At 49.3% G+C, this 13,497-nt stretch overlaps 1 protein-coding gene across 1 annotated transcript; it reads left to right on the top strand.

Annotated features, from left to right (window-relative positions):
* The first annotated feature begins 547 nt into the window (after positions 1-547).
* Positions 548-11,266, top strand: Selenbp1 (selenium binding protein 1). Its single transcript, NM_001329893.1, is given in 12 exon segments — positions 548-623; positions 4,046-4,102; positions 4,246-4,358; positions 4,553-4,738; positions 5,297-5,417; positions 6,610-6,792; positions 7,029-7,207; positions 9,311-9,389; positions 9,484-9,605; positions 10,341-10,433; positions 10,571-10,689; positions 10,900-11,266. Coding segments are annotated over 12 exon segments (1,419 nt in total). The 5' UTR covers positions 548-619; the 3' UTR covers positions 11,063-11,266.
* Positions 11,267-13,497: the final 2,231 nt, after the last annotated feature.

Here is a 13,497-nt window from a genome sequence, read left to right on the forward strand (position 1 = left end):
CAAATACATAGACAAACATTTGAAGGCATAGGGACATATGAATACATACATACAAAGACTCCTCTCACACGGTTCCTGCTCATGTAGACACACACAAGCATGTGCACATCCAGACAGAAGCACATACAAATTCACATCTATGCATACACAAACATAAAGGCACATGCATAGGAACTCACAGGAGAATGATACACAGGTGCACAAATTTAATATGTACCTAGGTACCCACTAATGACACAGATGTATTTTGCATGTGTATGTACACATATAGATGCGTGCACGTGCGTGCACGCGCGCGCGCACACACACACACACACACACACACACACACACACAGGCGCGAGTGCTCGCGCGCGCACTCGAACGCACCCTGTAATTTGAACAGCCAGGCCACTTGACGGCATCCTGGCCAATTGCCCTCTGGCCAGCTGCCCTGTATAGTTTACCCTGGAAGGCAGCAGGGGCCCTCCCCTTGCTCCACCTCTCCCCTAATTGGTTGCATAAATTCCCTCCCATTGCCCCTTCCCTGTGCAGTCTGCCTGCACTACCAGCACTGGTCTCTGCTGAACCTTTGTCCATTCCTAGCAAATCCTGCAGGACCAGAGTGTCAGCCAGCAGCATGGGTAAGGAAAGGGGTCCCAAACCATGCGTAGGCCACATGCAGTTTGGAGGGTCCTCCAGGAAATGACTCAAAACTGTGGGAGGGCAGTGAAGAGAGAGTTGGACTCTTGCCCCTACCCTGCTGGCATGCGCATAAGTGAAGGTTTTGTGCACACTATTTTTCAGCGTAGCCTAAGTTCTAAAGAACAGAAAGAGATGGCCAGAAATGGTGGTCTGTGAATCCCACCCAGCCTCAGCAGGGGCACAGGCACGGGTAGGGGAGGTTGTCACCCTAGTAAACAGAAGATTCTGGTTTTAGCACTGGGTCAACGGGTTGTGGAGGTCGGGGGGGGGGGTGCAAAAGAACAGCGACCACAGCCTGGATCTCTCAAGCTGCCTTGTATGACCAGTCAATGGTGGGGGGTTGGGGGAGTCACGGGCAGCCACACTAGCCCACTGAGGACCTGTCTCTGTGCCCCTCCCAAGCCCCACAGCTCTCTTATCCTTTTGCCTCTGAGCTCCTGGCTCTCAGGCCGAGAGTCTGTGTTTGGGAAGGAATGTTGAGGTCCTGCTCCCCTGGGCGGGCAGAAAGACCAGTGGCCAGCCTGGCACAGGAAACCCACTTGAACTTTGCCTGGGTTCCCCAAACTCAAAATGTCATAGACCTTGTTTAAAAATGCTTAAGACTGGAGGATGTCACGCAGAGAAAAATGGTGCCCCAGGCAACCTAGCAGCCTGGACCAAGCCTGGGGTGGTGGGACAAACCTCCTCCACTTCTCGTTTCTTCTGAGAGATGCTTTTATTTTATGAGCATTTGTCTGTCTGTATGTGTGTAGCACCGACTGGGGCCAGAAGGTGTGAGACAGTTCTGAGTTCCACGAGTGATGAGAGATGAACGGGTCCTCTGCAAGAGTGGCGAGTGCGTTTAACCCCTGGGCTGTCCCTTCAGCCCTACGACAGCCTTTGTTGTCGTTGGGGTGGGGTTGTTTGTGTTTCTTTGATTTTTGAGTCAGGGTCTCGCTGTGTAGCCCTGGATGATCTGGAACTCATTGTGTAGATCAGGCTGACAGATTTTTCTGGCCTCTGCCTCAAGAATTCTGGGCTTCAAACATATTTTCTGTTGATGCATTTCATCCCTTTAAGCTGGTGTGTGGTGGCTCACGCCTGTCACCTCAGTACAAAGGAGGCTGAGGCAGAAGGATCTTGGTGAGTTGGAGGCCAACCTGAGCTACATGGTGAGGTCCAGGTGAAGCCAGGCTTCCTGACTCTCCAATGCTGTTGCAGCCTCCCTACTTTGTACACCATCTAGATGTGGGTCTCCCCGGCAGCAGGAAAGGCTGCTCTGAACTTCACCGCTTTCTTACTATTCTCTTACATTTTTACTTGATTTTGTCTGTAGAGGTGTTTTGCTTGAATTTATGTGCACCACATGTGTGTCTTTAATTTGGGAGGAGGCCAGAAGAGGGTGTTGGATTTCCTAGAACTGGAGTTACAGTTCTTAGCCACCATGTGGATGCCGCGAATCAAATCTGGGTTCTTTGTAAAGAGCAGTCACTGTTCTTAACCTGAACCATCTCTCTAACTTCTCTCTGGGCTGCTCATGGACCTGGGTCAGGGCAGGAGGCAGAGCCCAGTCCTGTGAGTTCTGCTTCAGGATTTCTTTCAGCCTTCATGAGCCCCTGTTCAACTCCTCCACAGTCCGGCCCTCGCTCAAAAAGCTGGAATCTTGGTGACTGTCTTGTCAGACTGCGGGGTCGGGAAGTGCCTCTTCCTACAGCTGTGGTCAGTAAGAAAGTCGAAAGTAGCCTAAGGACACACAGCTGGTATCAGTCTTGACCAAACACACACACTCCCTGGCTTTGGATAGGTTGTGTAATCCTGGGTGTGGCCAGCAGCCTGGCTCAGGACCCCAACTGGATGGAGGAAGTCCCCAGGGCCTCTTGAATGAATTTGGTGGAAGATGCAGCCGGTCCCAGGTCCCATTGCCAAGGGCTGCTCCTCAGAACAGACCTCAGAAGGCTGCCCACCTGGTTTAGGTCTCACAAAGGCCCCTCCAGGATTTTGTTTGTTTTGTTTTATTTATGTTGAACCTAAAGCCTTTCAATGCTAGGCAAGTGCTCTACCACTGAGCTGCTTCCCTTGGTTGTTTTTTTTTTTTTTTTTTATTCTTTTTTTCGGAGCTGGGGACCAAACCCAGGGCCTTGCACTTGCTAGGCAAGCACTCTACCACTGAGCTAAATCCCCAACCCCCTTGGTTGTTTTTAAGATTTAGTTTAGTGTGTGTGTGTGTGTGTGTGTGTCTGTGTGTGTGTCTGTGTGTGTCTATGTGTGTGTGTGTGTGTGTATGTGTCTGTGTGTGTGTCTATGTGTGTGTGTGTGTCTATGTGTCTGTGTGTGTGTATGTGTCTATGTGTGTGTGTGTCTATGTGTGTGTGTGTCTGTGTCTGTGTGTGTGTATGTGTCTATGTGTGTGTCTATGTGTGTGTCTATGTGTGTGTATGTGTCTGTGTGTGTGTCTGTGTGTGTCTATGTGTCTGTGTGTGTATGTGTCTGTGTGTGTGTGTATGTGTCTGTGTGTGTGTGTGTCTATGTGTCTGTGTGTGTGTCTGTGTGTGTGTGTATGTGTCTGTGTGTGTGTGTGTGTGTGTGTGTGTGTCTATCTATGTGTGTCTGTGCCTGCCTGTGGATATGTGCTGGTGAGTGATGCTGCCCTCAGATCAGAGGCATCTGACCTCCCCAGAGCTGAACTCACATGGTTGCAAGTGACTGATAGAGATGCTGGGATTGAACAGTTGAGCCTCCCCAACTCAGTTTTGTTTTGTTTTGTATTTTGAGACAGGATCTTTCTATGTAACCCTGACTGTCCCAAAACTATGTAGACCAGGCTGGCCTTGAACTTGAAGAGATTCACCTGCCTCTGCCTGCTGGGTTTCAAAGCATTAAAAAGCATGATCCCCGAATCAGTTTTTGCCATGTAGCAAAGCTAGTCTTAAACTCATGTTCTTCCTGCTTCTGCCTCCCTGCCGCCACTGCCCATCCCCCCCACCCCAAGGTGCCCTCGTTATCTCCTCTTCACACATGGACTGGAAACTGAGTTAGATAATTTGCCCAAGTTCCTATAACTGTTCAGGTAGGCTGCAGCAGGAATTGAAGTCAATGTCACTGAGGACATTGACTTCAGTCTCTATCCCACCTCCTCTGAGCCCTGATAGAGTCTGCTTCCAGGTCACCAGGTCACGTGACTCCATGCTCCCACCTCACCCTCATCAGAGATGGGGGATTGGGGTGGGGGATGGGTGGGGGGCTGGGCCAAAGTGATGGGGCCAGAGTACGGACCTGGGGCAGCAGTGAGCCTGCCTTGCCTGCCAGATGTGTCAGACTACAGAGAGGAAGAATTCACGCTCCAAAGCAGGCCTCAGCCAATGTGTTCCTATTGTTTCTACAGCTACAAAATGCACAAAGTGTGGTCCAGGTTATGCGACCCCTCTGGAGGCCATGAAAGGTAATTGCATATCTGAGGGCCAGCATCCCTCTGCAGGCCCCATGGTAGGGCTGGGGGACTACACATCTAGCCTTAGCCCTCTGATCTCTCCTGAGCTGCCTTTGCCCAGTGTTGCATTACACAACCTGCTTTCTACTTCCCAGGACCCCGAGAGGAGATTGTCTACTTGCCCTGCATTTACCGAAACACAGGCATTGAAGCCCCGGATTATTTGGCCACAGTGGATGTTGACCCCAAGTCTCCCCATTATAGCCAGGTGAGGGTGAAGCATGGTCACTAGTGCCCCTGACACTCCCACCAGAGCCTTGGTTCCCTACCTCTGCCCTCCTCTGTCCTCAGGACAATGGAAGCATTCACTGCCCAGGGTGCTGAACTGCCTATGCCAAGTCAAAAACGAGTCTATGGAGGCATAGCCTGGCAGGCAGCTCTTTCTGTCCCTCTCCGTCCTAGGTCATCCATAGGCTGCCCATGCCACACCTGAAGGACGAGCTGCACCACTCAGGGTGGAACACCTGCAGTAGCTGCTTTGGGGACAGCACCAAGTCACGCGACAAGCTGATACTGCCCAGCATCATCTCCTCCCGCATCTATGTGGTGGATGTGGGCTCTGAGCCTCGTGCCCCGAAGTTGCACAAGGCATGTCCTCTGTCCTTGTGACCCTATTGAACCTGCTGGCCCAACAGCCCCTAGACTAGCTTGCCTCCAGGTTTTACACAAGGTGTGGCTCAGCAGCAGGGAGGAGGGGTACACTTCAGAGGTTAAAGGGCATGCTACCATCAAGAAAGCGTCAAGCATGGGCTGGGATGACCGAAGTTTCTTCTGTGAACAGGGTGTCAGAGCCATCCTTCTCCACCCAGATAGCTCAGGGCTTCCTCTCAACTTGCCACTGGATACACATAGTCTTGCACCAGATGCTCACAGCTGGCTGCTGAGGGGGCAGAGCTGACACTGGCCTGGGAGGGGCCCCGAGAGATGGGAGTGGGAAGGAAGGTCGATGCTCTCTGACTGAGGACTTACTGGTGGCTTCTCTACCTCTCTCTTGCTGGTCTCTGAGTTACCAGACTGAATCTGCGCTGTCTTCCCTCAGGGAGAAGGAAAGGAGGCAGGGTCCAGTGATAACGCAGGAAGAATGAGGGCAGGTAGTGGAGACTCCGGCCTCTGTAAAGTTCCGACCCTGTTCCTCACCTTCTCCAGGTCATTGAGCCCAATGAAATCCATGCCAAGTGCAACCTGGGCAATCTGCACACCAGCCACTGCCTGGCCAGCGGAGAGGTGATGATCAGCTCCTTGGGGGATCCCCAGGGGAATGGCAAAGGTACCTGGTGGCATTGTGTGGAAGTGTGGGAAGCATACAGGTGTGGGGAACAGTAAAGTAAGGAAACAGGGAGAACTGGCTGGCTGTGTCTTATCCAGTCGTAACTGGTCAACACAAGACCTTAGTTGTTTTTGTTATTACTGCAGTGATGAGGCACATGGGCCTGGTCGTGCAGGGTATAAGTCCAGCTATTTTCTAGGTCATGGCAGAAAGATCACAAGTTCAAGGCCTGCCTGGGGAACTTAGCAAGACTTTGTCTCAAAACACAATTAAAAGAAGGTTGGAGTCATAACCCAGTGATAGAGCACTTGCCCACATTATTGAAGTATCAGTTTCAACCATCAGTACAATAGCGCATGCACAGACACACACACACACACACACACACACACACACACAGAGGCATGCACGCACATGATAAGCTGTGACTGCTGAGCTTGCTAAAAAGTATAGTCAGGGGTTTGCCATAGGAAGTGAACACACACACGAACCTAGGAGTACATTCGTAATATAACGCTGGCCTTTGTAAATTCATGAACCCTCACAGCCCTTGGCTTGTGGGTTGTTTTGTTGTTTTGTTTTGTTTTATTTTGTGGTTTTTGTTTCATTTGTTGGTTGGTTGCTTGGGTTTTTTGTTGTTTTGTTTTGTTTTAGTTTTTAAGAAAAATACAGCTGGGCACAGTGGTGCACACATTTAGGCTCAGCATTTGGGAGGCAGAGGCGGGAAGAACTCTGTGAGTTCAAGGCTAACCTGGTCTACATAGTGAGTTTTAGGACAGCTACAGGAGAAACCATGTCTCAAGTAAGAGAGAGAAGGGGGTGGGAAGGGAGGGAGGGAAGGAGGGAGGGAGGGAGGGAGGGAAGGAAAATCAAGTGCACAGAGGATAGCTGACTGGGAGGAACTGGAGCCCTACTTGTAGCTACTTGGGATCCTTACCGGACCAACAAAACTTAAGACTCTGAGAAGAACCACAGTGATAGGTTGGGCAAGTGATATTTACGGGGTTGAGTCCCACAACTCTCTGTTCAGGGGAACAGTTTTCCCAAGTGCTCTAAGAGAAGGATGAAGTTGCTAAGAGGGAGCATAAGGGCCCTGCCTCATGCCTGCCGTCTCAAACCGATGTCCCGGCACCTGACCTTCAAGGGGTGCTGGCTCCCCACCTCTACCTAAGCCCCTTTCTTCCCTGCTCAGGGGGTTTTGTGCTGCTGGATGGGGAGACCTTCGAGGTGAAAGGGACGTGGGAGAAGCCTGGGGGGGAAGCTCCAATGGGCTATGACTTCTGGTACCAGCCTCGACACAACATCATGGTCAGCACTGAATGGGCAGCTCCCAATGTCTTCAAAGATGGCTTCAACCCTGCTCATGTGGAGGCTGGTGAGAATCACCCTAAGGGCAGGCAGGAGCCTTGGTCCACAGTCCCTGCTTTCAGCTCTCTACCCTAGGCCAGGTCTGCAGACCCCACTTCTAAGCACTTGCCTTGCTTAAAATGAATGCTCAGACCTGCTCTGTGCCCATTTCCAGCTCTCTATCCCAGTTGGCACCTGCCTCAGCCCATCCCCTCCCATCCTGACCTGAGCCCAGCCTTTTGTCCCTATCCCCTTCCTGCTTAGGGCTGTATGGGAGCCACATACATGTGTGGGACTGGCAGCGACATGAGATTATCCAGACCCTGCAAATGAAAGATGGGCTGATCCCCCTGGAGATCCGCTTCCTGCACGACCCAGATGCCACCCAGGGCTTTGTAGGCTGCGCCCTCAGCTCCAACATCCAGCGCTTCTACAAGAATGAGGTAACTTGGGGTTGGGGATTTAGTTCAGCGGTAGAGCGCTTGCCTAGCAAGCGCAAGGCCCTGGGTTCGATCCCCAGCTCCGAAAAAAAGAAAAGAAAAGAAAGAAAAAAAAAAAAAGAATGAGGTAACTTCCACCCCAGCCTTCCACCCCACCCCCAACACTCAGCGCCTATGAGTCTCATAAGGACCTCCTCCAAGGCTTCAGTGTCCATGTTTCTCGGTCCCACCCGCTAAGGCTTCCCCCGGAAGCAATGCTGCTTGCTATCTGTGCCAGGCTAACTTCTACCTTGCCTAAGCCTGTCTTCTGTTGCTATAACTCAACAACCAAGTGTCACAAGCAGATAAGGGATGGAGTTATGTACTCCTAGGTCTGAGGCTAGGCCATCCAAGGTTGAGGAATAGCATCTGGTTAAAGCTCTCCTCTCCTATTGGGAACTCTGCCTCTAGGGACATCATAGAATGAGAGCCACATACAAGAAACAAATTGGCTTTATTAACTGATTCATTTTCAAGACAACCATGAACACTCTCATGGGCGAATCCATCTTCTGTGAGCTCTGACTTAATTACTTAAAGGCCCCAACCATCTCTAAGTGATAGCATTTAGTCCCAGCACTTGGGAGAGTAGAATCAGGTTAATCTTTGTGGGGGCCATCCTGGTCTACATAACAAGTTCCAGACCACCCAAGCCCACATAGTGAAACTGTGCCTCATGAAACAAACAGAGGCTGGAGAGATGGCTCAGCAGTTAGTTAGCATCCGTCATTCTTCCGGAGGACCTGGCTTCAATTCCCAGTATCCACATGTGGCTTACGTACAACAACCTGTAACTCCAGTCCCAGGCAATCTGAGTTCTCCTCTGGCCTCTGCAGGCACCAGCAACACATGTGGTACACAGACATACATGTAGGTAAAACCCTTTCTTCATATATATATATATATATATATATATATATATATATATATATACACACATATATATATATAAATTAAGTTAAAAACAAACCATAAACAAAACAAAAAGTTCCCACCTACCCAGTTAAAATGTAACCTTAGCACTTGGGAGGTAGAGGCAGGAGGATTGCATGTTCTAAAATAAAAATACACATACATACATACATACATACATACACACACACATACACCCCAAATAAACAAACAAACAAACAAACAAGTTATGAACCCACCTCTTAATTCCTCACAATGGTAATTAAATTTCAGCATGACTTTTGGTAGGGACACTTGAAACCTAACTGGCCATATTGATAAATTTATTCAAAACCTACGGCTGGACAACTGTGATCCCAGCTCTTGGAAAGTGGAGGCAGGAGGACCAGGAGTTCAAGGCCAGCCTCAGCTACAAAGAGTCTGAGGTCAGCTTGGGCTACATGAGACTGCAAAAAGAGAAAGAATCTACTCAGTGAGTGAAAGGAGCTGACTGACTCAAAACGCACCAAGACCAAGTTCTCAGCACTAAAGAGATTTATTTGCCCCAGAGGGACAAGAACAGGGACAAAGAGACAAAGACAAAAGATAGAGGACTTGGTAGTGCACACCTTTAATCCCAGCTCTCCAGAGGCAGAGGCAGGGAGATCTCTGGGTTCAAGGCTAGCCTGGTCTACGGATCCAGTTCCAGGCCAACTGAAGCTACACAGAGAAACTCTGATCAAAACAAAAACAAAAACAAAAAGGGAGGAGACATTCGGTCCATAGGTGAATGGCAGTTTATAAAGGTAAAAGGAAACTCCTTGTTAGGATGAGTTGGTTAATTTTAATTGGGCATGTTAATTAGGTGACCAAGGGGGTCTTTGATGTCTGGACTTCAATACTTTGATGGGTGGACCTTTGTGGTCAGCCTCAGGAGGAGGAAGTGTCCAGATAATGGACTACCTTGGCGACTAGCTTTAGGAATGTAACTGAATACATTTTAGCAAGAAGGGTGAAGGGCAAACCCTGTCAGCACCATGTTTACCACGTTCTGACCTGTTCATCCTTCATTGTGTTAGTCACTCTGACAAGGATTGGTGATGCTCTGCTGAAGCCGTCATGCTCCCTCCCTGTCCCCAGTTCTGATCAGTACATTCTCTTCCCTCCCCAATGTAGGGAGGCACCTGGTCAGTGGAGAAGGTGATCCAGGTGCCCTCCAAGAAAGTGAAGGGCTGGATGTTGCCAGAAATGCCTGGTGAGTGTCCACCGGAGAGGGCAGGAGAAGGCAGGTTGGTTCTGGGCCTGGGAAGGAAGACAGACTCCTTACAGCCCCTTAACCCACTGCTTAGGTTTGATCACCGACATCTTGCTGTCCCTGGATGACCGCTTCCTCTACTTCAGCAACTGGCTGCACGGGGACATTCGGCAGTATGACATCTCTAACCCGAAGAAGCCTCGCCTCACTGGGCAGGTGGAGGCACTAGCAAAACGGAGGCTGCTGGGGATGATAAGGCAGGGGCAGGAAAAGCAAAAGTGTAGGCGAAGGTGCAGGCCCAGGACTGGAGAGTCATGGCTGACAGGGAAAGTGTCTGGAAACAAAGGGACGCTATCCAGGCATGGAAGAGCAACCTTTGAGGCCAGCCCTAGAGACAGGTAGATCTCTGTGAATCCAGGACAGCCTGGACTACATAGCGAATTTCAGGCCAGCTAGTTACATGGTGAGATGCTCTCTCAAACAAAACAAAACAAAACAAAACACACAAAAGGGAAGAGAGTCTAATAAGGCAAACAACTCTTCTGTAATTCCATACCCATGTGAGTTGCTTCTTACTACTGTGGTTAGATACTCGACCAAAACAAAGGAGGGAAAGAAAGGTCTACTCTATCATGGTTGGGGAAGGGTGCTGACCAAGTGTAAGGTAGTGGCCACGTCACATTTACAGGAAGCAGAGTTGAATGCTGGTACTCAGCTTGTCTCCTTTTTGTTCAGTCTAGAATCCTGGCCCATGGGGCAGTGCTGCTTGAGTTCAGGGTGGATCGGCCCTCCTAATTAAACCTCTCTAAAATGCCCCACAGATGACCCAGTGTGTGTGGTGGGGGGGCGGGGGTTGCCGATTCTAAAACTCAGTGAGGTTGATAATGAGATTATCACTATATCTCTAACCATTGCCCCGCTCCCCCCTTTTCCTCTGCACCCTGCTCCCAGATCTTCCTTGGGGGCAGCATTGTTAAAGGAGGCTCTGTACAAGTGCTGGAGGACCAAGAGCTAACGTGTCAGCCGGAGCCCCTAGTGGTCAAGGTGAGAATTGGTCCCTCAGATCCATGCTCAAGGAGTATCTGGTGGATGCTTTGGGACCTAGCTGGTATGCCAACTGGATACCAGTTGTTAGGCAATCTTAGGGTGTTACTTCAAGTCTGACCTCTTGTTTCCCCAAGGGAAAACGAGTTCCTGGAGGTCCTCAGATGATCCAGCTCAGCTTAGATGGGAAGCGTCTTTACGTCACTACATCACTGTACAGCGCCTGGGACAAGCAGTTTTACCCTAATCTCATTAGGTGAGCAGTGTGAGGGCTCACCTCTCCAACTGTCTTCTCCTAGAAGCATCCTTGGCCTTCTGAAGACTCCTCAGGGAGTCCATTTATATCCCACCATACAGATGCCCCTCGGACCCTGTCCCATCCCTAGGAATCCAATTATACTTACAAAACCTTGGGGTGTGGGGCTGGCTATATACGACCCTTAGCCTACCCTCTGCTCTCTTCCAGGGAAGGCTCTGTGATGCTGCAAATTGATGTAGATACAGCAAATGGAGGGCTGAAGTTGAACCCCAACTTTCTGGTGGACTTTGGGAAAGAGCCTCTTGGGCCAGCACTGGCTCATGAGCTTCGTTACCCAGGGGGTGATTGCAGTTCTGACATCTGGATCTGAAGGCTAGCCCTAAAGGCCTTCCTCCACAGTCGGGGTCCTCCTTCTGAGGAGCCTAGCTTCGCTCTGCTCTGGGTCCCAACTCTCCAAGGCCATGATGAGACCATCGAGAACTGCAGAGCAGTATCTCACTACTACCTTGCTTGTTGTTTGTGCCATTCTTAAGTGAGCTCCTGGAAGCACCAAGAAATAAAATGCTGAACCTTTCCTCAGATCACCTTGTCATGGGGTAGGGGGGGTCCTCTGCCATGGCCAGTTTCTTGTGTAGAGAAGACCTGAAGAGGACTCCAGGAGGCTGTGGTGACTAATATGCCAGTGATTCCAACATGATGCCAATGATGTCAGACATTTCTGTTTCATGGCCATATATAACCAAAAAATTTAGGGGAAGGATTGCCACAGGACAGCTGGGTCAGCAAGTCAATCAATGTTTTAGACTATTTTGACATATGTACATGGTGTGTGTGTGTGTGTGTGTGTGTGTGTGTGTGTGTGTGTGTGTGTGTGTCTGTGTGTCTGTGTGTGTGTCTGTGTGTGTCTGTGTGTGTCTGTGTGTTGAAGGAAGTGTGTCACTGTGTGGCTGAGTTTGAGGTTTTCTATGCTCAGGCTCCAGCCAGAGTGAAAGCCAGTCTTCTCTTGGCTGCCTGTAGATCCAGATGTAGAACTCTCAGCTCTTTCTCCAGCACCATGTCTGCCTGCACACTGCCATGCTTCCTGCCACGATGATAATGAACTGAACCTCTGAAACTGTAAGCCTGCCCCAATTGTGTGTTTTCCTTTATAAGAGTTGCCTCGGTCATAGTGTCTCTAAGAAAGACAGATATTAATATTATATGAAGTCCTGTCTTTCACATGCCTTATGTACCATCCTGTTAAAACATCCAGTGACCTTGATCTTTATATAAATGTTCCTTTTTACTAAACATATTTCCATTTTTACATCCTTTTGACATAATTTTCTTCTACTTAATAGTTTTTCTTTCCTATTTTTGTTTTTGTTTATTTGTTTTTGTGTTTTATTTTCAAGAGAGGTTTGTCTCTGTACAGCCCTGGCTGTCCTGGAACTCACTCTGTAGACCAGGCTGGCCTCAAACTCAGAGACCCACCTGCCTCTGCCTCCCAAATGCTGGGATTAAAGGTGTGTGCCACCATAGCCCCAGGGGTTTCCTTTCCTTCTTCATGACAAAAGACACAGGGACATTATTAAATTAATTTGCCGCCTGTGGTGAGAACGTTTGCCTTGAAGTAGAGTAGTGTTATCTCTGTCCCCCTAAGGTCCCAGCAACAAGCCAACATTTGGCTTGGGAAGCCAGTGAGTTTCTGGGCTTCCTTACAGAATATGGGGCAAGGGTTACTGACAGGAGTGTGGGTGACCCAAGAGGTGTTTGTACTGCAATTCTCCACCCTCTAGATATAATGGCTTCTCCACAGCTGTATAGGTGAAGCCCAACCCCTAGTCTTCCCAGTCTATATATTTTAGCTTCTCTCTAAGACCTTGAGACCACATGCAATTGAGGAAGAACTGCATACAGCAGGCTGGATATGCAGGTGACGGTCCAGTGACTCTCCTTACCCCCTCTCTAAGGAGGAACAAGCCCAGCCGTGGCACTTCTTCACTACGTGTGTGCGAGCCTGTGAGAGGCCAAGAGAGGCCAGAGGTGTGAGACCCCACTGCAGCTGGGGTTACAAGTGTTTGTGAGCTGCCTGATGTGGGCGCTGGGAACTGAACCTGGGTCCTCTGGAGGAGCAGTGATGGTCTTAACCACTGAGCCATCTCTCTAGCTCCCAAGTGAGGAGACTAAGCAGATATGGATGATCTGATGAAGATGGCAGTTGTTTGGCTTAGAGCTGAATCTGACACACATAGGATAATGTAATACATTAGTATTACCTGTGCACTTGCTGTTATTCTATGGGGCTCTACAAGTTCCCAGGCAAAGCTTATGGAAAATACAAGACAATCAAAAATATGTGTGTGCATGTGTGTGTGTGTTGCACAGAACTGTCTACTGCAGCCACGCTTTTGGTTTGGAATGGATGTAAGGAGTAGATAAAAGAGAAACAGCAGCACACAGTAAAGCGTCATCACACAGATACTACAAGGTCCAGCAGAACTCAACCAAGCCCCATCAAACCCCAATGCTGGAGAATCGGTGTGACTGTGTGTGCGTGTGTCTGTGTATGGATACAATCAAAACATGTCTGAAACTCTCAAGTACTAAATCTTTAAAAACACGGTGCTATAGCTATTGAGGGTTTTTTCTTTTAAAGCAGAGGGGCCTCTCTATCTTCTCCATGTTTTGACAAAGAACAGTCTTCTACTTTATTATTATTGTCACTATTATAGATTTGGCATCCATAGTCTGGAGAACACAGACCACAGACCACAATGATCTTCAAGAACCTGGAGACGGATGGCACCAGCCTGTTCTTTACTT

This window comes from Rattus norvegicus, chromosome 2, assembly GCF_021556685.1.
Source record: "Rattus norvegicus strain SHRSP/BbbUtx chromosome 2, alternate assembly SHRSP_T2T, whole genome shotgun sequence".
Classification (NCBI taxonomy): domain Eukaryota; kingdom Metazoa; phylum Chordata; class Mammalia; order Rodentia; family Muridae; genus Rattus; species Rattus norvegicus.